We start from the raw sequence: 25,431 nt of genomic DNA, 5'->3' as shown, positions 1-25,431 counted from the left end.
CGGAGAGACGAGAAAAGTGTCGCGAGGGCGGCGTACAAAATCTAACGCATAGCTGTGCCTTATGATGCTGAGGACCCGCTGGTCGGACGTTAGTTTGACCCATTCCTCATAAAACAGAGACAATCTGCCCCCTACCGACGTAACAGAAGAAAGGGCCATTCTGGCATCATTGGGAAGACTTAGGGCCTCCCGCTGCTTGGGGAGCCCCTCTCTTCCAAAACAGCGCCCTCGAAAGGACTGCGATCAGGACTGCTGCCTGCCTGAGTTCTGACGAATGGAAGACCCCGACGACCGCGAGGATCGAAATCTCCTATTCTCCCGAAAACGGGACCTAGGGAGAAAGGAACTCTTCACCCTAGGCTTGTCCTCAGGAAGCTTATGGACATTATTCTCTCCTAAGGATTGAATCATGTTCTTTAGGTCTTTCCCGAAGAGGAGCTTGCCTTTAAAAGGCAAAGAACCCAACTGAGCCTTTGAAGATACATCCGAAGCCCAATTCCGAAGCCACAGCAACTGGCAAGCCGAGACCGCAGATACCATAGACCTGGCCGAGGTTCACAACAGATCATAAAGCGCATCCGCACTGAAAGCCACCGCTGCTTCCAGACGACCGGCTTGGACAGTTTCCTCCTCCGACAGCGAGGCACAACTCTGCAACTGCTGGACCCAGCGAAGTCATGCCCGCAAGGAGAAACTACTGCACATGGCAGCCTGAACTCCCAGCGCCAAAACTTCAAAATTCTTTTTAAGCTGGCCTTCAAGCTTACGATCCTGAAGGTCCTTGAGGGCCGTAACCCCTGAAACTGGAATAGTGGTATTTTTGGTGATGGCTGACACCACCGCATCCACCTTGGGAACCCGCAGCAGCTCCAGCACCTCTTCTGGCAAGGGATACAGCTTGTCCATAGCTTTACTGACCTTGAGGCTCAAGTCTGGAGTATCCCACTCTCGGAATAACAAATCCGTAACCGAGAGGTGAAGTGGAAACCACTTGGTTGGACCACGAAGACCAACCATGACTGGATCGATCGAGCCCATGCGGAGTCCTCCGGAGGGGCCTCAATACTCAACTCCTCCAAAACTGCGGGAATCAGAGGGCCAAGTTCATCTTTCCAAAAGAGACGAACCACCTTAGGATTGTCTCCATCCACTTGGGAGCCAGGAAGAGAACTCTGGACCTCCTCTACAGGATCCTTAGGAGGCCGGGCCCCTGTGACTCTGAGGACTCGGAAGAAGAATCTGAACGTGGACGGGAGAAGCCGGTCTGGAGGGCACGCTTAAGCTTTAGGAGCCCCCGCAGCCTCTACGGACCAAGTCCGCTTAAGAGAAGGTGGTGCCGCTGCCCCGGAAGACTGGGCTGCGCGGGAAGGGCCGCTGCTTCCTGCGTGCTTCGTTGTGGACCTCTGTGCTTTAAAGGCCTTATGCAGCAAGAGGATAAAATCAGACGAAAAGGAGGAGGAGGAGTCTGAGACCCCCCTCGGAGCTCTCCTCCGTTGCCCCAACATTGCCAGCCCCAGCATCACTCCTCTCGGGGGCAGAGGGCTTTGGGGAAAGGGGAGGAGGGGATTCCCCTCCCCCCATAGCTGCCCTCGTCGCTGTGCAAAAAGTTGACAAAATGGCCTCCATTCCCGTGCTAAGCAGGAACGGATCAAAGGCAGTTGGCCGTGCATGCTTGGGCCTTGCAGGCAGTCGTCACGGTCCAGAAACACCGCTCCCCAGTGCCAAAGACGTGCCTTCCCCACCAGGGAAGCAAGTGATCAGGCGCACGCATCGCTGCAGGCTGTGCCACGAGGCATCGGGATGAAAGGCGCCGCAACGGAATAAGAAAAACGGCAAGCCGACCCCCAACCATGAGCCGCGGCGGCAGGAGAAACCGGCACCAAGAGAGGAGAAATGCCGTGAAAATAAAAAACACGCTCTGCTCTTTTTTTTTTGTAAACCTGAGCAGCCGCTGTCCATAGCACGGGTCCTGAACCAAAGGAAGAGAGTGAGCTGGGCTCCCCAGTATCTCCTCAATGGCTTAGGGGAGCAGTAGCAGGATCCTTGACCCCAGGCTCCACCAGCCTCAATACCAGGGGGGGATGATCCCCTCAGGACCTGACAACCCCCTGGGAGGCTACTCCTCAAAGACTTTTTTTTTTTTTTTTTGGAAATAAAAAAAAAAATAAATAGACCAGCCAAACTAGCTCCCTAAAGGCCTAACGCTTTACTTTTCTTTTCTTTTTTTTTTTTACAACTAAGCACTAACTACAGACTGCAGGATTTTGCACCTCCACCATCTGCTGGAGACAGAGAAATACTGACAGACAGTGAGTGGCACCTCAGGGTATAGGACAGAGTCAGTCAAAACTGCATCTGCTGGTGGGGAGGCAAAACCCAGGAGTCTGGACTGATCCGGATATGTACAGGGAAAGACAGAGTTGAGTACAATTGCTCTAGAATATTTAATTTATTTATATTATCCTTTTAGGCACTTCAAAGCAAATTACATTCAGGTACTGTAAGTATTTCCCTATAATAGTGAACCTCAACGTTGCCCTCCCTAAGAATATCATAAAAACCTAACTGGAAAGAGGTGGGGGGAGGAGGCAAGATAATCAGTTTGGCTCTGTGGGGCTCCAGGACAGGTTTGGAAAGCCCTAACCTAGTGTATGCAAATATGACTGATAAATCATGACAATCAGGCTTGTTACCACCACCTCAGAAAACATCATATATTCGCTAGGAGACATCTACCACCACTAAATTACAGATTAGAACAATTGCATTCCTACTACCATTCAAAATCAATGTGCCTCCTTTTTAGTTTATTTAAAATAAAAAAAATTTGTTAATTTTAGGAATTGTATGCACAACATAATGTAGGTAAATACTATAATGTTTCACATTTCACGAAAAAGTTTAGTCTAATAATGTGAAATTATATTATCACATAAAGACAAGCCACACCAACATCAGTACTAGGTAATTTAGAATCCAGATTCTACATGAAGAATAACTGTTTTTAAAATCACACAAGCTAATCATTAAGGGCAGGCCTGGCCCAGCCGCATGTGCATACTCTGCAATTTCTCACGGCGGCACACCTGAGGTGGGAGGTGGGGGAGGTTGGAGGTGGTAGCTGCAGGAGAGGCCATAGGGCTTATGGTGGAGCACAACTCACCAGCAGCACACGAAGACAAGAGGCCATTGCAACACCCATCAGGCCGGCAGCAAAAGAGGAAAGACTGTGTGGCTGCTGCTGGAGCCCATGCCTCCAGGTGCCAAAGATTAGCAGATGCCATGTGGCTGTGGGTGAAGCCCAACCCATCAGCAGCCAAAAAAGAGGAGAGGCCATGGAACATCCTACCTGCGCATGCATGTAAATGGAGCCTACCTGCGTGAATGTGTCTTCCCAATTCTCCCCCATTAATCCACAACAACCTCAGGGCATCTGGAAATAAGATGTCCAAGGTATGAAGAAAGGGGGTTTTTTTTGTTACTTGATTTAATTATTGCTTAGTGATTTTGATTTGTCTGTTTGCAAATATTTTATTGGTGTTTGGTAAATTATTGATATTCATGAACTGGTCTGAAATTATTTTTATGAATATGATTTTACTATGATGATTGATGTTTTATATTTCTTCATGTTACCATTTAATGTTTTATGAATAATGGTATGGTTTCACTTTTTTCCATCATTGCTCTCCATATAGGAGGGCTGGCTTGTGGGTTCCAGTTCAGTTCTTCTCCACACATTTCTATTTATACGGTGCTTTCTGGTCTCTTTAGTCTGCATTTAGTCAGGGTCATGTGTTCTGCATGTGTGACTGAGGTGTGGTATTTTGCTGGCATGTTTTTGTGCAGGGATCTATAGCAGTCTGATAAGTTCTATTTTCATAATAGATGTATTGGTCGTCTAGGGCCTGGTGTAATTGATGCAGTGTTGCTTTTTCATAGATGTAAGGTTGTTACTATTTGAGTGCTGGTAGTTAGGGTTGTTTTGGGATGGGAGGTTTACTATATTTAATGATAATTCCGTTTATTCATGGCTTTCTGAGAAATAAGGCTGCACCTAATATGCATTACAAAAGGTCTAATTTTATAGGAGTTTCAAGTATCTTTTTGGCAGTTTTCTGGCTGACACCACAGCAGTGCACATTAATATGCACACTAATATTTTTTGCCTTGGAAAACCTACTTTTGAATGTTATATTAAATGTTATAAATAATTTGTTTCTGTAGAGGCAGGTTATGTGTGTAAGTCTATACAGTTGGCCTAGGGCACCTAATACCTTTCCACAGACCATGAGTTCCCTTGGGGGGGGGGGGGGGGGGGGGGGTAGCACAGATGGTTATAAATATAGATTGCTGGAAGGAGCTGGACTTTTTTTCCTGATGGGCTAGAACAGAGACTGGGGGGGGGGGGGGGGGGGGGGGCACGAGGGGTAGCACAGTAATTGCACAGCAAAAAAGCTAGCACCAGCTTTGCGAGAGTTGGTCCAATAAAAAAAGGATCACCTACAACTTGACTATTGACTCATTTCTACGGAATACCAAGTGCACTAAGCACAACCACAAAATTTTGCTTAAGATTACAGAAATCTAGTTGTAATAAGCAGCTTTGCCTTTGTAATAAAACAAAAAATACAAGCATTTGACAGAGGTGACTAAGCAAGGATATAAGCGTGCTTTGCTATTGACTGGCCAAAGTTGGAAACCATCTCACTAACTCGGGGGTCTCTTGGGAAGGGGCTGCAGACGAGTCTAGTCTTCAGGATATCCACTATGAAAATGTATCACAGTGTTTCCCAACACACCTAACCAGTCATGTTTTCAAGATATCCTTAATGAATATGCATGAAATACATTGAGATCCAGGGTATGCACATCTATGTAGATCTCCCTGAAAATCTAGAGGCCTGGGAAACACTGGATTTATCAGATACATTTGTGTAGATACAGTCAAAGAACAAGGTTAATTTGTAAGCTTAGTAACCCTGAAATCCAGACTCATTTCATGGCTCTCCAAGACAGACATTAGAACCTTTGAACTAGGTTTCAAAGTAGAATCTTAGTGTTGATGCAGTGGTATATCAGCCTTAACCCTGCATGATTTCCTGCTGCCACCAAAGGGCAGAGAACCTGAGACCCCCAGTAGAACAGTTTTGTATTATACCATATTTTGGGCTTCTTTGTCCGTTAATTTTCTAGCCTTGCTGACCTGGAATACCACAAAATAGAAAAGGATGTAGTCAGGGGCAGTATGGTTTGCTATATTAGTACTGAACATAAGATATGCCATACTGGGTCAGAACAAGGGTTCATCAAGCCCACTATCCTGTTTCCAACAGTGGCCAATCCGAGTCACAAGTACATGGCAAGTACCCAAACATTCCATAGAGCAGAAGGTACTACTGCTTATTAATTACAGTCATAACAGTTTATGGATTTATCCTCTAGGAACTTATCCAAACCTTTTTTAAACCCAGTTACACTAACTGCTGTAACCACATCTTCTGGCAATGAATTCCAGAGCTTAAACTATGTGCTGAGTGAAAAATATATTTTTTTTATTTGTTTTAAAATGAGCTACTTGCTAACTTCATAGAGTGCCCCCTGTTCCTTCGATTATCTGAGAAAGTAAATAACAGATTTACATTAACATGTTCAAGTCCTTTCATGATTTTGAAGACTTTTATCATATCCTCCCTCCATCGTCTCTTCTCCAAACAGAACAGCCCTAACTTCTTTAACCTTTCCTCATTGGGCAGCTGTTAAATGCCCCTTATTTTGGTCATCCTTCTCTGCACTTTCTCCAGTGCAGCTATATCCTTTTTGAGATGCAGTGACCAGAACTACACACAGTATTCAAGGTGCGGTCTCATCATGGAGCGATGCAGAGGCATGATGACATCTTCCGTTTTATTTTCTATTCCCTTCTTAATAATTTCTGTTTGCTTTTTTGATTGCCACAGTAGACTAGGCAGATGCTTTCACTGTTTTATCCACTATGACACCTAGATCTTTTTCCAGGGTGGTAACTCCTAAGATAGAACCTAACATTGTGTAACTACAGCAAGGGTTATTTTTCCCTATGTACATCACTTTGCACTTGTCCACATTAAATTTCATCTGCCATTTAGAAGCCCAATCTTCCAGTCTCACAAGATTCTCCTGCAATTCATCACAATCCGCTTGCAATTTAACTACTCTGCATAATTTTGTGTCATCTGCAAATTTGATCATCTCACTCATTGTACCCCTTTCCAGATCATTTATAAAAATATTAAAAAACAGCAGTCCAAGTACAGATGCCTGTGGCACTCACCTGTTTACCTTTTTCCACTGTGAAAACTGACCATTTAATCCTACTGTTTCCTGTCTTTTAACCAACTTGCAATCCACAAAAGGACATCACCTCCTAGCCCATGACTTTTTAGTTTTCTTAGAAGCCTCTCATATGGGACTTTGTCAAACGCCTTTTGAAAATCCTAATATACCACATGTATTGGTTCACCTTTGTCCACATGTTTATTCACCCCTTCAAAAAAAGTGTAGGAGCTTCGTGAGGCAAGACTTCCCTTGGGTAAATCCATGCTGGCTGTGTCCCAAACCATGTCTATGTAAATGTTTTGTGATTTTATACTGTATAGGTTTTCACACTTTTTCCCAGCCCTGAAGTCAAGATCACAGATCTGTAGTTTCCCAGATCACCCCTGGATCCCTTTTTAAATATCAGGGTTAATTGACCATCTTCCACTCTTCAGGTACATCGGATGATTTTGATGATAGGTTTCAAATTTTTACAAATAGGTCTTAAATTTCATTTTTTTTAGTTCTTTCAGAATCCTGGCACATATACCATCTGGTCCAGGTAACTTACTACTCTTCAGTTTGTCAATCAGGCCTACCACATCTTCCATGGTCATAGGGATTTGGTTCAGTTGATCTAAATCCTCACCCATGAAAACCTTCTCTGGGACATCTCTCTCTCCCCAATACCCTCTTCAGTAAACACTAAAGCAAAGAAATTGTTTAATCTTTCTGGGATGGCCTTATCTTCTTTAAGTGACCCTTTAACTCCCTTGGTCATCCAACAGTCCAACTGAATCCCTTGCAGGGTTTTTGCTTGACGTATTTTTAAAAAAAAAAAAAGTTTGTGAGGTTTTACGTTTATGGCCAACTTTCTCTTAGCCTCTCTTAGCAATGTCTTATATTTAACTTGTCAATGCTTATGCTTTATCCTATTTTCATCTGATGGTTCTTTTTTCCAATTTTTGAATGAAGATTTTTTGGCTAAACTAGCCTCTTTCATCTCACCTTTTAACCATGCCAGTAATCGTTTTGCCTTCCTTCCACCTTTCTTAAGGCATAGAATACATGGTCTTGATTAAGTTCATCTGATCACTTGCACAAAGAGAACAATAAACTCTCCCTCTTTAGTGAAGATAGGTGGATGTTGCAGACTGACTTAAGGGATGTAGAACTGCTTGATAGAGGGCTAGAGAGAGATTAATAAGATTACAAAGAAACTGATGGTCTTAAAGTTAAGATTTTTGTTGAGAAATACATTGTGTTATGCTGTTCCTCATTTTTCTGAGCATTAAAAAAATGGCTCCCAGCAAGACAAGGGCTGCAGCTCTGAAAGCCATTGCACAGAACCTATAGCTACCAGGAACACAGTCTTCAAAGTGAACCATAAGGCACTACTTCCACAGTATCTGCCATCAAGTAGATTAGCTGTAGGTAGGACCACACAGTCAGGCCTATGGTGTTCCTCAACTGATGTACTTGAGACAATCTCTGGCTCTGAGCTTCCGGTAGGAAAATGGTCCTGTCCCGTGACAAACCAGAACCCCAGATACTCCAACAACTTGGATGGTTAAAGATTGTTCTTGGTCAGGTTCACCACCCAACCGAGCTCCTATGTGTCAGGCAGCTCTCTTCCTGACACTTGGTTTGAGTCAGCCAGTCATCCAAGACCACTGCTACCACCATAATCTTGTAAGATGTTCTAAGAGCAATGGCTAGACCAAAAGGCAGCACCCCACCACCACAAAGCATAGAAAGCATTGGTGTTCCAATTGAATGGGAATATGAAGGTAAGCCTCTAACAGATCCAAGGAGGTCAGAAATTCCTCTGAGTACACCACCACATAAGGTTAAGGAGGAATTTCCCCATCTTCCAGGGAAGCAGTAGCAACCTCAGCATCAGTACTATCCAGATTCCTGTCAGGAACACCCGCAGAGAGCTGAGGCAAGGCCCAGGACTTAAGCATAGGACTGGAAGAGGGAGAAGCCATCAGCTGAGGGTCAGACCAGACAGAAATGGGGGAAGTGGAAGATTGCACCTGAAGAAAGGCTTGTAAGCCTTGAAAAAATTCCACCCAAGAAAAAGCAGCCAGGTCCAGACCAAGCCCAAAAGGAACTGATTTGGTCCCACAGAATTGCCCTCACTAGCTTAGGAGCCAGTCAAAGAAGAACCAATATCTGTCATCATTCCAATCCAGGCTGTGACCAACCCATCATCAGAATGGGAAGAGCTAAGCTTAGCTAAATGCGAGGAAGACAACTCTCCCTGAGCATCTGAACAGTGCTGACACAGGTTAGAGACCAGGTTAGGCTGAGAAGCCCTAATTTGACAGGCAACACAAATAGGAAGACGCGTAGGCTCCTTGCTTACCGGCACCATCGCTGTGGTAAATGTGTCTGAATGGCTTGCCCTCAAAAATAAAATGCGCCCAAAAAATAAGGACCTAGATGAAAGCATGGCAAGGTGCGTGCACAGCCTGTGCACCAAAGTTAAGCATGTAAAAATGTTTGTGCGTGTAAAAAGCGTAGCCAAAAACCAAGCGCACAATACATGCGCAGAACTGACACACTGATGGCCTATAGAGCATATGAAAATGGCCACTGTGCAAGAAAAAGCCTAAGGGCTAGGGCCTAGCCCACTGGAGGCCTCAACCCACCAAGATACCGTTTCCCCAACGGGAATGAACGCTGGCATGGCCTGCCAAGACCAGAGAAAGTCCTGAAACCTCTGATTCAGGCAAAGCTTTTTTTTTTTTAACCTTACCCGAGCTCAGCACTTACCTGCTGAGTACAGAGACTGTCTCCAGCTGTGGGGGGAAGAGGGCATCTGCCATTACTGCCACCCTCTGCCTCCTGTACACACTGCCTTTCAGCTGAACTAACAGCTAAGTTCACACCAGGAAACTCAGCTACCAGACCAAAGCACACCTCTGAGGGACCATGGAAAATCACCTCAGGCATTCTCAATGGGGGGAGGGCTCTTTAGGTATCACTGCAGGAAAATGGGGCTCTCTTTTCCTGAATTTACAATTTCAAATTTCTCCTTTCCAAAACTTCAAAGCAATACACATAGGGAGATGCACATTCACCATCTGCTGGAGACGGAGAATACTGGCAGGCTGGGTTATGTATACTGTGATATCAGCTTCCTCCATCTCCATATGCTGGCAGGGGAGTACAAAACCACTGCTCCTGAGTCCATCTGTCTACACGTTAGGAAACAGCCGTGTTTTTGATGGACATTTAATAATCAAGAACAGCAGAGCAAAAGTTATGCTAAAAATAAACTAGATAAATTATTCAAATCAACTCATTACCTATGAAGACAGTGAAACGTCACACGTTAAAATGTGTAATACAGCCATTGCATGTGAGAAACTTACCCTTCCCTGAGGAATAAAGTTTGTTTTTGGTTTTTTTTACAGCAATGATGGCATTAATACACTGACTAATACATAGTTAATGCAAATCACTACCATGGGATGTTATTGCACATTAATAATCTCAACTGTTTATACTGAAATTTAGTACATGACCCTTTTAGACTGAATAGGAATACAGTTGTCAAATATTGCAAAATTCCTCCAACACATTCCTAAATACTATATTTAATAGATGTGACAGCTGAATAGTTATTTCAGTGATATGACCTGAAGGTCAGTCAATAACCAGGGAGGTAGCAGGCGGCAAAGGTCAGAGGGCAATTGTAAACTTCAAAAGTTTACAATTTCAACTGGGTTAGACATCACTAAAAGACAGGTTTCATGGAAATTTCTGTTGATTTTCACAAGCTCTATTACGCATTAGCACCCACTACTGTAGCCAATCAGGAAGCTCCTTAGCTCCACATGTTCTAGCAGATTTGCTGCACATTGGCACATTTATAGAAATACATGTGATTTTAGCCCTTGGCAAATCAGTTCAAACCTAACACACACCACTACTTGAGGTCACTGAACCCTGGTGATCAATCTTCCATTAAAATAATTTAACACATTTAAAGTGGCCATAAAAAAAAAAAAAAGGAGCAACTGCAATTTGAGTCAAAGCTGTGGTAGTTTCACTCAGGTCACAGACATTACCAATCAGTTAAATCTTTGTGTACTAGGACTGTGTGCAGCAAACATTTTTAATCAGTGAACTGAGCAGGCAGCATGTAAAGAATAACTGTGTGGAGACATGACAAAAAAAGATCTTATGTTTACAGGGTCAGCTTTAAAGTGGCTCTCCAGTAAGAAAATAGCATCAGTGACTGTACCCATCAGGGAAATTCTTTCAAGAATTATTCCAAAGAAGTTTCCTCAGCTTCCCCTAGTCTATATAAAAAACGTACAAGTTAACCTTACTCTTAAAAGTACATAATTCCTATTCATCCTAGCTAAGTTAAATATCTTGCATAGCTGAGGATCTCAGAAACTAAGTTTGAAACCCACTGACTTTATTAAATGCCTACAAAAGTGATTTTCATTCCTCAACACATGACCTGAAAAAGTCCCACATCCAACCTAAATCTCTCTTCTGCAAAAAGGATTGCCTGCATTCAACTCCTGGGTTGTTTTTTTTTTATTTGTCTTTGTATTCTCTCACCCTGACAGACACAGAAGAGGGCAAGCCCCTGGCTAACAAAAGATGATTCTCTGCATTTTCAATAGTGTCAGTGAACAAACTGTTCTCAATCTATATTGCACTACTTTATGTAACACAATGTACACAAAACATCAAACTCGCAATTGAAAGATGACTCAGATGGAATAAAATCAGAATTGCTCTCAGCCTCCTTTTGGGTGGAATATGTGCAAGGTCTGAGCTATGAGCAGAGGATAGTCTCAGCCAAAAAGCCAAGTCAGGACCAAGATCTACACTAGGTTGTACAGAGGAAAATAGGCAGGTTAATACCCTACCATCCAAATCTTGTGAACATCAATCCCAAAGCAGGAAGATTAAACCTCAAATACTTTTGGTTTTCCTCTTACAAAAAGTAGTAAAATGCTGGGCTAGAAACCAAAAGAACTGAACTTATGGTATGTATATTAAAGCAAGCCCAGTATAATACTCAACTATAAATGCTCAGAACAATTACTTTTTTTGGTGGAAAATCGCTGGTCAATAATGTAATGCTTTGTAAACAACCAATTTCCCAATATAAGGTTATCCTTATTAATGTATCAAAAAAGCATATAAATGGGCATATCATGCCGAAAGACAATGGTTGCTATTAGAGAAAGCACCTGAACAGGACGAATCAACATTAGTGTGCACTATACCTTACTCTATAAAAGCAGGTCAAATTGCTTCTCTTATTCGGTATCATTGGCCAACGTTGAAGACACACAAAGTGTTCGAAGAGCTACCCATAGTAACATACATCTGGGGTAAAAATCTTGGTGATATAGTCACCCATTCTTTTCTGGCTCCAATTCCAGTTGCCAGCATAGATCCAAACATTGGTCATTGGCCATGCAAAAATTGTTCGATGTGTAGTCAAACTATTGCAGGCTTAAATTGGACAAATAAATTCAGGAAGATCCATACGGCTCGCCAGTATACTGATTGTTTATAGACACGAGTGATTTACCTTATTTGCCCATGTAATCTTTATTATATTGGACGTACAAAATGCACCATTCAAGTACGATTAATTGAAAATCGGAGCTGTATTACAACGGGAAAAATGTTAGCACCAATGGTGGCTCACTGTGTAGAAAAAAATCATATATTTCAAAGTTTATAGTGGTGAATTTTAGATTACGTTCCCATGAATTTGAGAGGTGGTGATCCTAATTCAATCTTGAATTTGAGAGAACAATGGATATTTTGGATGAACACAGTAGCCCCAACAGGGTTAAACAGCGCAATAGAATGGAATTCTTTAATTTAAGATCTATTGTGGCAGTAGAAACGTGACTATGACGTAAGTAACCAAGTTAGGCTATAACTAAGATCCGGGAAAGACCGGAAGAGAAATACTAAAAAAACGCCAAGAAACACCATGCTGCTCTAACAGTAAGTACCACTCTGAGTAACTTGGAAAAAACTGTTAGATCGGGTTTCAGCAATAATCATAAATGTTGCTTTTCTTGACGCAGAATTAGCCCTTGACAAAGGACATCATTTAGTCTGAAACACAGTACCGCGTCGGGCATGAAGACTGCAATTGGCTAACAGCATTGCATTGAAGAAATATTGGGCATAAGAAAATAATTCCTGGAAGCAAGATAAGTAAGTTTTGAGTTCAGTTTCATGGACTAAAGTTCAAGCAAGTTTAATTGACATTAGAAATACATAGACTAAGAATTGCTATATTCAATTTTAATTTTCATAGGTGAAGGACATTATAAGAAGCATATATTTAAAAATATTCAAAAAAATTGTTTTGTCCAATGGACTGACCTATGATTAAAAATAAGGCAGAGTAACAAAGGCTGCATAGCACTATACAATGATGCCTATTATGATGGTCACAACATATGCATCGATATAAGTGTGGTTATATTGGGAAACTGGTTGTTTACAAAGTATTAAAGCAAGCCTACATATCTGTTATAGTAAGAATTTCTTATCCATTCCTTCTTCAAAAATAAATTTCAATGCCTGAGTCTCAAAGTACTTTCCCATTTAAATATAACAAACACTTTGTTCTGTTTTTATTTGCAAGCATTTCCAAATAAAACAGAGGCAGTTTAAATGTAAACATGATTCACATTTTATATTACAAATTCACCTTCTGCCTAATGGGATGGCACAGAGTGTAAAGTGATAGTGCAGCACAGCATATAATTTATGCACAAAGGTTGAACTTCCTTTAGTATTTTATGAAATAACTAATTATACCATTTCAATAAAGTGTTATAAAATCTTTAAATAATTGCAACATTGGGCAGATGGGTGCCAAATCTGATTTCCATGATATAGTTTAGCCACGACATGGCAGGTTCAGAAGTCGGCAAGACTGGCATTCGCCCTCTGAGCTAACAACTTTACATATGGTTTTAAAAAGGAGAAAATAGAGAATTTTACACTCAAGATAATTTCTGAGCAGTGCTTAAGAGTGACCTATAATGATGCCCAGGGAACCTGGTACTCTGCCCCAGCAAGCCATCACAGGAGTTTACAGATAGCTCAGTATATGTTCTGAAACATGCTCCAAAATCAGGGAAGACAACTACCAGTTTTCTCCTTTTGTGGGTGCTGTAAACCTTTAGGGACATAGCAAACTGTACAGCTCCATTTCAAGGGGCCTGGTAGAACCAGTCTTGGATTTACCTAATTATGTGCATGGAGATACAATCCTGCTTTTCTGAGGGAACTCAATAAGGAAATCAGAATTACATCTCCCTACATGCACTAGAATAAACCCATAACTGGCTTAATTTGGTCCTATATGGGCACCTTATTTAGTTAGGGTGCACTTTATTCCCTCTTTTTTTAAGGAGGTGCCACCATAGAAATGATTCTAAGATATTAATATTTTGCAAAGTTTTGAATTCTGACCTCTCATCCTTTTTAAAATTGTAGAGATTACTTACCTGATAATCTCGTTTTCCTTAGTGTATGCAGATGGACTCAAAACAAGTGGGTATAGTGTCCTCGTGCTAGCAGTTGGAGACAGATTTATTTATTTATTTATTTTGAATTTTTATATACCGATATTCCTATAAAGGATATATAGATCACACCGGTTTACAAAGAACTTAACTTTCGCTAGGAGGCGATACAATAAACGGTGCATGATCTGACGTCAGCACGGGTACATATACCCCCGCAGGAAGTGAAGCAATTCAGTAATCTTCCTTGCAAAAGCTGTAGCTGACCGATCGATTAAATGAACAGGATTACCCTGACTGATTGATAGTAGCTGGAGACCGCCAGCGTTCTCAACCGGAAGGCGTCGACACCCGACAGGGTGGATGGCCTATTATAAGAAAAAAACATGGCTTACCGTGAGTCGGTGAATCCCCATGTATGCTGGCAGCCGGGCGGGATGCTGAGTCCATCTGCATACACTAAGGAAAACGAGATTATCAGGTAAGTAATCTCTACATTTCCTAGCGTGTAGCAGATGGACTCAAAACAAGTGGCATATACAAAAGCTACTCCTGGACTGGGCGGAAGGCTGCCCAAGGTCTGTTCAGAATTGCCCTCGCAAATGCTGTGTCCTCCCTGGCCTGGACGTCCAGATGATAAGAATCTGGAGAAAGGATGGAGAGAGGACCACGTCGCCGCTCTACATATTTCTGCAGGCGACAGCATCCTAGTTTCTGCCCAAGAGGCCGCTTGCGCTCTGGTAGAGTGAGCCTTGACCCATAGAGGCGGTGGTTTTCCTGCTTCTACGTAGGCTGCCTTGATAACTTCTTTGATCCAGCGGGTGATGGTTGCCCGTGAGGCCGCTTCCCCTTGCTTCTTCCCGCTGTGAAGGACGAACAGGTGGTCCGTCTTTCGTACTGCTTCTGACATTTCCAGGTATCTGGACAGCAGCCTGCCGATGTCGAGATGGCGTAGTATTCGACCTTCTTCCGACTTCTTCAAACCTTCCGTGGTAGGCAAGGATATGGTTTGGTTGAGGTGGAATTGAGAGACTACTTTGGGTAAGAAGGAAGGAACCCTGCGAAGATGGATAGCCTCTGGAGTGATTCTGAGAAACGGGTCACGGCAGGACAGTGCTTGTAGCTCTGAGATGCGGCGTGCTGAGCATACCGCCAGCAGGAACACCATCTTCAAGGTTAACAAATGGAGGGACAGGCCTCGAAGTGGTCTGAAGGTGTGTCCCACTAGGAATTCCAAGACTAGGTTGAGGTTCCACAGGGGCACTGGCCACTTCAGTGGCGGGCGAATGTGTTTGACTCCTTTCAGGAAACGGGAAACGTCTGGGTGTGTGGCGATGCTGTTGCTGTCACTCCGGGGACCGTAGCAGGATAGTGCTGCCACTTGAACTTTGATGGAATTGAGGGACAGACCCTTCTGAAGGCCATCTTGCAGGAAATCCAAAATGATAGGGATTTTAGCGGCATGTGGATTGGTGCTGTGAGTTTCACACCAGGCTTCAAATACTCTCCAGATCCTTATATATGTTAGTGATGTGGAGAACTTGCACGCTCTGAGAGTATCTATTACCAGCCCCAAGTATCCTCTTTTCTTCAGTCTAGCCCTCTCAATGGCCAGACCGTAAGAGAGAATTGAGCCAAAAAAACATCCTTCAAAAATTGGAAGAAGGATCCATCTGAAGAAAATAGGATAAAACATAAGCATTGTCAAGGTAAGTGTAAAACATTGATAAGACAGGCGAAGAGAGAATTTGAAATGAAGTTGGCCATAGAGGCAAAAACTCATATTAAAAACTTTTTAAAATATATCCAAAGCAAGAAACCTGTGAGGGAGTCGGTTGGACCATTAGATGACAGAGGGGTTAAAGGGGCTCTTAGGGAAGATAAGGCCATTGCAGAAAGACTAAATGAATTCTTTGCCTCCGTGTTTACTAATGAGGATGTTGGGGAGATACCAGTTCCGGAGATGGTTTTCAGGGGTGATGACTCAGACGAACTGAACGAAATCACTGTGAACCTGGAAGATGTAGTAGGCCAGATTGACAAACTAAAGAGTAGCAAATCACCTGGACCGGATGGTATGCATCCTAGGGTTCTGAAGGAACTCAAAAATGAAATTTCTGATCTATTAGTTAAAATTTGTAACCTATCATTAAAATCATCCATTGTACCTGAAGACTGGAGGGTGGCCAATGTAACCCCAATATTTAAAAAAGGCTCCAGGGGCGATCTGGGTAATTATAGACTAGTGAGCCTGACTTCAGGGCCGGGAAAAATAGTGGAAACTATTCTCAAGCTCAAAATTGTAGAGCATATAGAAAGACATCATTTAATGGGACACAGTCAACATGGATTTACCCAAGGGAAGTCTTGCCTAACAAATCTGCTTCATTTTTTTGAAGGGGTTAATAAACATGTGGATAAAGGTGAACCGGTAGATGTAGTATATTTGGATTTTCAGAAGGCATTTGACAAAGTCCCTCATGAGAGGCTTCTACGAAAACTAAAAAGTCATGGGATAGGAGGCGATGTCCTTTCGTGGATTACAAACTGGTTAAAAGACAGAAAACAGAGAGTAGGATTAAATGGTCAATATTCTCAGTGGAAAAGGGTAAACAGTGGAGTACCTCAGGGATCTGTATTGGGACCGGTGCTTTTCAATATATATATATAAATGATCTGGAAAGGAATACGACGAGTGAGGTTATCAAATTTGCGGATGATACAAAATTATTCAGAGTAGTTAAATCACAGGCAGACTGTGATACATTACAGGAGGACCCTGCAAGACTGGAAGATTGGGCATCCAAATGGCAGATGAAATTTAATGTGGACAAGTGCAAGGTGATTCACATAGGGAAAAATAACCCTTGCTGTAGTTACACGATGTTAGGTTCCATGTTAGGAGCTACCACCCAGGAAAAAGATCTAGGCATCATAGTGGATAATACTTTAAAATCGTCGGCTCAGTGTGCTGCAGCAGTCAAAAAAGCAAATAGAATGTTAGGAATTATTAGGAAGGGAATGGTTAATAGAACGGAAAATGTCATAATGCCTCTGTATCGCTCCATGGTGAGACCGCACCTTGAATACTGTGTACAATTCTGGTCGCCGCATCTCAAAAAAGATATAGTTGCAATGGAGAAGGTACAGAGAAGGGCAACCAAAATGATAAAGGGGATGGAACAGCTCCCCTGTGAGGAAAGGCTGAAGAGGTTAGGGCTGTTCAGCTTGGAGAAGAGACAGCTGAGGGGGGATATGATAGAGGTCTTTAAGATCATGAGAGGTCTTGAACGAGTAGATTTGACTCGGATATTTACACTTTCGAATAATAGAAGGACTAGGGGGCATTCCATGAAGTTAGCAAGTAACACATTTAAGACTAATCGGAGAAAATTCTTTTTCACTCAACGCACAATAAAGCTCTGGAATTTGTTGCCAGAGAAGGTAGTTAGTGCAGTTAGTGTAGCTGGGTTCAAAAAAGGTTTGGATAAGTTCTTGGAGGAGAAGTCCATTAATGGCTATTAATCAATTATACTTAGGGAATAGCCACTGCTATTAATTGCATCAGTAGCATGGGTTCTTCTTAGTGTTTGGGTAATTGCCAGGTTCTTGTGGCCTGGTTTTTGGCCTCTGTTGGAAACGGGATGCTGGGCTTGATGGACCCTTGGTCTGACCCAGCATGGCAATTTCTTATGTTCTTATGGATCCTCGTGGAGGATGGGACTTTGCCGCAGCAGGTCCCTGTGTGGAGGCAGGGGAAACGGAGTCCCTGCCAGTAGTCTTCTCATGTCTGCGTACCAGGGTCTTCTTGGCCAGTCTGGGGCCACTACAAGAACTAGGCCTCTGTGCCGCTGAATCTTGTGTATAATGGCGCCCAGCAGGGGCCATGGAGGAAAGGCATATAGCAGGATCCCCTGAAGCCATGGCTGTACCAGGGCATCAATCCCCTGGGATAGAGGATCCCGCCTGCGGCTGAAATATCTGGGTACTTGAGCGTTGGACCTGTCCGCTAATAGGTCCATGCCTGGCGTCCCCGACTGATCCACAATAATCTGGAAAGCTGTGGGCGACAGCTGCCATTCCCCTGGATTTAGGCTTTCTCTGCCGAGGAAGTCTGCCGTGGTGTTGTCCTTCCCGGCGATGTGGACGGCGGAGATGTCCTGGAGATTTGCTTCCGCCCAAGTCATCAGGGGGGCTATTTCTAGGGATACCTGTTGGCTTCTGGTTCCGCCCTGTCAGTTGATGTATGCCACTGTGGTGGCGTTGTCCGACATCACTCTGACCGCTCTGTTTCGAAGTCTGTGGGCAAATCGCAGGCACGCTAGCCTGACTGCCCGTGCCTCTAGTCGGTTGATGTTCCACCCCGACTCTTCTCTGTTCCACCGCCCTTGGGCGGTGAGTTCTTCGCAGTGTGCTCCCCATCCGTTCAGTCTGGCATCTGTAGTGAGCAGGGTCCAGGTTGGGGAGGACGTTCTTGACCCCCGGCTCATGTGGCCGGGCTGCAACCACTACCGTATCTGATTCCGCACTCTGGCTGGTAGAGGTAGGTGTACGGTGTAGTTCTGTGACCGTGGGCTCCACCGAGATAGGAGGGCGCGTTGTAATGGTCTCATATGAGCCCGCGCCCATGGTATCACCTCCAGCGTGGATGCCATAAGGCCAAGGACCTGTAGGTAATCCCAAGCTGTGGGCCCCGTGGCGCTCAGCAGGGCCTGCAGACGATTCCAGAGCTTTGCTCTCCTCTTGGTGGTCAGACTGACCTTGTCTTCCTGGGTGTCGAATCGGACTCCTAGGTATTCCAGCGTCTGAGAAGGCTGTAGGGAACTCTTGTTCAAGTTTACTACCCATCCTAGGCTTTCCAGAAGAGATATAACTCTGTTGGTTGCCTGGTGGCTCTCCTCCGGGGACTTTGCCCTGATCAGCCAATCGTCCAGGTAGGGATGGACAAGGATTCCTTCCTTCCTTAGTGACGCCTCCACTACTACTATGACCTTGGTAAAGATTTGCGGCGCGGTGGCTAACCCAAAGGGTAAAGCTCGGAACTGGAAGTGTTGATTCAGGACTTTGAAGCATAAATAGCGCTGGTGATCCCGATGGATTGGGATATGCAAGTAGGCTTCCGACAGATCTAGGGAAGTGAGAAACTCCCCTGGCTGAACTGCATTCTTGACAGACCGCAGGGTTTCCATGTGAAAGCTGGGGACCCGTAGGTGCCGGTTGACTGACTTTGGGTCCAGGACGGGCCTGAAAGTGCCCTCCTTCTTGGGTACTATGAAATAAATGGAATAATGCCCAGAATTCTCCTCCCATGCAGGCACTGGGATTATGGCTTTTAGGGATAGGAGCCTCCGCAAGGTAACTTCTAGTGCCGCCCTCTTGAGGGGTGAACAAAGAGATTCCACAAACTTGTCCGGCGGGAGCTGAAGAAAGTGCACCCGCTGCCTCTAAGCCGCGCCCGAGCCCTTCTCACTCGGGGGCTAAGTCCTCACCACGCACGGGTCGGGACCGAGGCCGCCTCTACCCCGCGCCCGAGCCCTTCTCACCCGGTGGCTAGGTCCCTGCCGCGATTCGGCCACCGGACCGAGGCTCTCACCTCCGAGGGACCACGGAAATCGCCTCGGGAAACTCAACTGGGGGAGGGACCGTAGGGTATCACCGCAGGAGTACGGGGCTCGATCTTCAAATGGAAGTCTTCAAGAATTTAGTCAAGTAGAATTTGGATGAACGCTCAGCGAGCGTTGGAAGCTCCAAACTGCTTTGGAGACTGAAATTACTGAATTGCTGCACTTCCTGCGGGGGTATACGTACCCGTGCTGACGTCAGATCCGTCTCCAACTGCTAGCACAAGCACATTATACCCACTTGTTTTGAGTCCATCTGCTACACGCTAGGAAATGGGGGTTTTTTTTTAAAACCTCCAAACTTTCAATTTAGCAACTAAACAGTAAAAACCTTTTCTCCATCTTCAGAAAAATAAAATACATTTGCAAATTTGACAATGCAAGTTTCTTTTATTTATAATATTTATACTCTAGGTGGGTTTTCATTTAAGATTTTACTTTATTAAAATACAAAGAATCTGGGGGAAGAAGCGATCAGTACAATTATTTTAATGTACAAGTTCAATAGCTGTAGCAGTATCTGTATTTTAAATCGGTATTTAAAACCAATAAAAACGAGAAAAGGCCAGTCCTTCAGGTCACTATATTTTATATCCACTTAAAACAATACCCGAAATAGAAAACTCAGTTTTACGTCTCAGACATGTGTATGGAACACAATACATTAATTGTCCATCATGTGCACTAATAACTTTGCTGCTGAAATTTCTTTTAAAAAAACCCCACAAAAAAAAAAACCAATTTTTTACCTAAGTTAAAATAAAAGCAACAAAAACATTCAAAAGATATAACTCTATGAAGGAGGGGGGAATTTTAACACTGCTCTAATTTATAAAACAAAAAATTAATTCTGTTTCAATGCCAAAATACACATTAAATCAGAGGTGTAAGTGGTGATTTAAAGGTCAAAGACACCTTACAAGGCAGTCAGCTTTGCTGAATGGAAGGAAGAAGGCAAGTGAGGACATTAGTACAGATATATTACTATAGACATAATGTACAATACATTTAGATAATTAAAAAAAAAAAGCAATACAGCATTTCAGCAGCAAAGTGCTCAATAAAAAAAAAAATAAAGGAAATTGAGGGGGGGGGGGAGGGGAATAGATGAGAAGGCCTCAGAGAAAATATGGCGTGGTCGTTCTAGGTGGGATTACACGTTCTGAATCCGGGACGGCCCGGAATAACTTTGGTTCTCTGGTATTTACATCCTTGAAGACCATGATTGATGCAATGTTCCCGCAGCGGTAGCAATAGTTAGGAGCCGACCAAACCGTCACCAGCTTCTCATCAAACATAAATTTATAGCCTTCGTGCACCAGCTGATGGGCGCGGCAGATGAGTTTCAGGTTATTGATGTGGACAAACTGCAAGTTCATAAGCCCCCCCAAAAAAAAACCAAAGAAATGGTTACAAACCTCCAGAGAACAGTATGAAAGGCATACATTAGAATACTGAAACTTCTCCTCTTGAACAGTAACAGGTTTTAAGCAGAGGACAGAGGTAGAGGAGGATCTTTGCTCTAATGCTATTTGGGGTGTCCCCCCCCCCCCCAAGTCGCAGCCTTTACTGAAGAGGAAGACTAGAGCGTGTAGTTTTTTCATCCAGTAAATCAAAGTCAAAAAAGTAGTGGGGATTTTTTTTTTTAATTATATACAAAAGGACACATTTTAATTATTTGCTTTGAATAGTCAACTGAGCCATGGACCTTACTACCTATCAGAGATCACCTGTGAGACTCTACACCATGTGTGGCTTTCACACTCATGTTGCCATAGTCCCTCCACCTCCCCCCCCCTGTCCAATGCTTTCTATTCTGAAAGCAGGGCTAGAAGTCCCAGCATGTCTTATTCGAGGTCAGTTTGGCAACATGAATAGACTGAGCATATTCACAGGGACGGTAAATTTAAACAGGCACACAGGTGCATATGTGCGCACGCTTGACTCACATCCAGAGATGCATCCATTTTATAATATACATGTGTATATGCACGCATATTATAAAATAACCTGGAGGGGAGCACAAATGCTGCTTTTACTGCGTAAGTGGGGAAATTTTACAAGGAACACACGCCAACACCATACATAGTTTTCCCAGTTCATCCAGTTAAGGGATTGGACTTCCAACCCCTCTAGTTTAATAATCTCCCTTTCCCCCTGTTAGCACAAACACTTAAAATCCCGCTGATTAGCCTAGATTTTATTACTTACACACCATCCATAGTAGTAGCAAAGTTATTGCTGCAGGGGACCCCCGGCACATATCTGTGTGCACAAGTATTTATGCGCAAATTTCCTTGGCCTTCTTGACTTGTGCGTGCAGCAGGAGATACGTGCACTGGACGGCTTATAAAATAAGCTCAATATGCGCCGGCCCGCCCTGTGCGTGTATCTCCTGGTTTTGGTGTACAAAGGGCTTTTAAAATTTGCCAGATAGTGTGCTGGTCTTAAAACAAAAGTTTTATTGTAAATGAAACATCCATTAAAATAAAGAGTACCAGTTTTTCACATGCACAAAATAAAATTAAGACTAACATTAGAACAAGTTTCCTTACCATAAACTGCATTTTCCATAGCTAGAAGGATGAATTAGTCATGATCTCTGGGTTGATGCCCTCTAGTGGCAACAAATGGACTTCTCTAATAGCTAGTTCAGTTTTTTGCTCTACCAAGCATGTGCAGCAGTTTCTACACAGGCAACACCCGTAACCTCCTCAGTACATAGAGCTAAATTAATCTGATCTCCAGGGAGGTTGGTGGGTTGCTCATGGCTAATTCATCCTGCTATCTACGTTAAACACACAGTTTACAATAAGCAAATTTGTTCTATCGATAAGCAATCTGAATTAGCCATGATCTCTGGGGAGTCCCAAGTTGAGGGTTGTAAAAAAAAAAAAAAAAAAAAAACCACACACAAAAAACCCCAAAAACAAAAAAAACTCATGCCTGTGGGTACAAGCCTGTCCCCTTCTGTAAAGCTCCTAGGTTGTTTGTTTTTTTGTTTTGTTTTTTGGCAACCCAGGTACTTCCCAGTGGAGAGCAGATTAACTAGAGAGAACTTGAGACAGCACTGTAGAAAAGACAGTACTATCTGAAGCTGCTTGCTTGTTTGACTAATGGTTCTCAACAGGTGTGTCGCAAACTCAGCAGAAGGCTGCTCGTTCCTCATCAGTCTGGACAGGAGTTGACCGATTTCTCTTTTATTGGGTAGGAGAGGAAGCTGCGCTTGCTTCCTTCTCGTCCATCCAGATCAGAGTGAGATATCTCCAACTCCTGTTCATATGGGCCTGGCAGGTCACCAGCTTTATCTTCTTCTGCCTGACCTGGCAGTGAGGCTGCTGATGCTCTTTATCCCATGGGGCCTTGGCATGAAAGCAGGAGCATGAGGGAGAGTTTTGTGCTCTATAGATCCATTGCTGAATTCTACTGCTGCTGCATCTTCTTCCTCTCATCTGCTGCTGGTAAAGTGAGAGGAAGTCTCTGGATTAGACTGAAGTCTCTTATGCTGGCTGGCTGCCAGGAGGAGGGGGAAATGTGCTGGGCAGAAAGGCCTTGGGAGATAGGGAGTGGTGGAGGAAGGGTGGGGGGGGGGGAAGAGGTGGTCAGAGGTTTGCTGGGTAGGGAAGGGGAGAGGGACTGGCAGGGAAAGAAGGTGGCACAGGGAAGAGGATGCAGGAGTGTGGGGTGTCAGAAATGTTGGTCAGGGATATGAACATGTGAAGGGATGACAGTAGTTGGGAGAAGTGAGGGGTATTGGGGGCATGGAGGGGAGTGACTGGGTACAAGAGCCATAATGTCAGTTTTGAGAATATGCATTTCTTCTATCTGAACTTTGCTTAATGTAGGAGGAAATATATTTCTGTTTCTAGTTCTCCAGTTTTGCACTGCATGCAGAAGGTCTTGGTGTTTCCATTCCAGTTTGTTTCCGCATTTGTAATATTTTATTCTACATTAGTTGCAGACTGACCTATCTGTATTCTGTGTGTGTGTGATTGAGGTGTACCATGTAGAGATTTGTATCAGACTTATTTGTTGTATTTTCTCAATATGAAATTGCACTGGTGGTAAACTGCTGCCTTTTCATGGGTAGAGCTATTGCTGCTTTGTTATGGTAGGTTTAACAAACATGTACAGAGTCGGGTTCTTTTTTTTCCTGGTTTTGTATTATTTTACAATGCACCTGGTAGTAGAGAGAGTTTGTGATGACACCAGAATATCTTTTTTTTGTATGGTGAGTTGTACAGGGAAATATCTTAGTTATACTCTGTACTCATTCATAGGAAGCAGGAGATTCCTGTGGATGCAGAGTATTCTTTTATATTTAGTCTCATGCATGTGAGCATCTTCTCTCAGGTGTGGCCTGATAGAAAAAGGTTGAAAACCACTGGTCTAGACAGTAATGAGAAGTTAAGGTGTTTATGGAGGACCAGGTTACTGCTTTGCAGATGTCCTCCAGTGATACCTTTGCTGATTTCCTACTAATGTTGCCATTGCTCATATTTGATGTGCTCCTACTGGACCACAAAGTTGCAGTTGCGTTGTAGCAATGTTTGATGCAATTTACTAGTCAAGTCTCCATAGTATGTTTGGTGACTGGTGCTCAGAGTCAATTAGAGTCCTAGGAAACAGTTGCAAAGTTTGTTGAAAATGTTTTGCTTTTGTAAACTAGTGCTCTTTTGCAGTCAAAGTATGTAGTCTCTCTCCCTCATGGTCAGAACATTGGGAAAATGATGGATCAATTGATGTGGAATGCAGTTACCACCTTGCATAAGAATTTGAGGTTGGCATGGAGTACCACTGTCATGAAAAGGTTGAAGATTAGGTGAATAGTGAACCATTACGTAAGTGAGCTTGTAGCTCACTTACGCAATGTGCTGAGATGACTGCTACCAAGAATGTAAGGAATTTAAAAAGGTGCCAATTCCATTAGTTCAAACAGAAGCTCCATGAACTGTTGGAGGATTGGATTTAAAGGCCCTGGGTGTGGCTAAGTGATTGGTGGATGAAATTTTCCCACAGTCCTTTCATTCGTAGTTACAGAATTCTTGATTTGGTCTTAGTAGGTCACAATGGTGCCAAGAGGAACTCTTACTGAAGATGTTGCTAAACCCCCAAGTAGAGAAGAGGGTGAAAGTGTAACACTAATGATTTGTGGTTGCATGATTGGAGGTCTAAACCCCTAGCCTGACACCACAAAGTAAATCGGCACCATTTGAATGCATAATCGTGGTATGCAGAAGGTTTCCTTGCTGCAAGAAGGAAGTCCTCTACTTCTATAAGGCAGTTATAGCTTTTTAATCATTGAGCATTCAACATCCATGCAGTGAGATGAAGAGATTCTGGATGCAAGAGCTTGCCTTCTTGTGTTAACAGCATGGGACCATTAGCCAGTGATATTAGTGGGTGTGACGACAGCTGTATCAAATAAGTCAGGGCAATTAATATCATATGAGCCTTGTCCCTGATCAGCTTATGGATTGTTCTGCCAATTAGTGGGAAGGGTGGAAAAGCGTACATCAGGTTGTGCCCCCAATTGAGCAGAAAGGTATCTTGTGCGATCTGCTGAGGATGCCATCAGATTTGGGGGGGGGGGGGGGGGGGGGAATCTGTCTACTTTGATGTTTTGCCCAACACATAGGTCTGTCGTTGGGTAATCTTATTGCTGGAAAATTCAGACAGCTGTGGAGTGTCTGAGGAACCATTCATGTGGAGTGAGTATTCTGAGCTTGTCCACTTGTGCATTTTGTATGCCAGTTACATACACTTCTTGTAGGGAAGCTTGATGATCAAGTGCCCATTGCCAAGTTTCACTGTTTCTAAGCACAGCAACCAAGAACCTATTCCCCTTTCTTTGTTGACACAGAACATAGTTGTCTGTATCAGTATGCTTTTATGTTGAAGGATTATATGAGTGAAGGCTTGCAGAGCAAATTTGACTGCATGAAGTTTTAGTCAGTTGATGTGGAACA

General features: G+C 43.5%; 1 protein-coding gene across 2 annotated transcripts in view; it reads right to left on the bottom strand.

Annotated features, from left to right (window-relative positions):
- Positions 1–19,832: 19,832 nt before the first annotated feature.
- PPP6C (protein phosphatase 6 catalytic subunit) overlaps positions 19,833–25,431 on the bottom strand; it is a 73,468-nt gene continuing 67,869 nt past the window's right edge. For both annotated transcript variants that reach the window (XM_029614486.1, XM_029614485.1), the window contains exon 7: positions 19,833–20,829. In XM_029614486.1, the coding sequence (XP_029470346.1) occupies positions 20,581–20,829 (249 nt within the window). In that variant the 3' untranslated portion in view covers positions 19,833–20,580. The remainder of the gene's footprint in view (positions 20,830–25,431) is intronic.

Source organism: Rhinatrema bivittatum, chromosome 8 (assembly GCF_901001135.1).
Source record: "Rhinatrema bivittatum chromosome 8, aRhiBiv1.1, whole genome shotgun sequence".
NCBI lineage: Eukaryota > Metazoa > Chordata > Amphibia > Gymnophiona > Rhinatrematidae > Rhinatrema > Rhinatrema bivittatum.
This window is presented reverse-complemented; position numbering and strand designations above follow the sequence as displayed.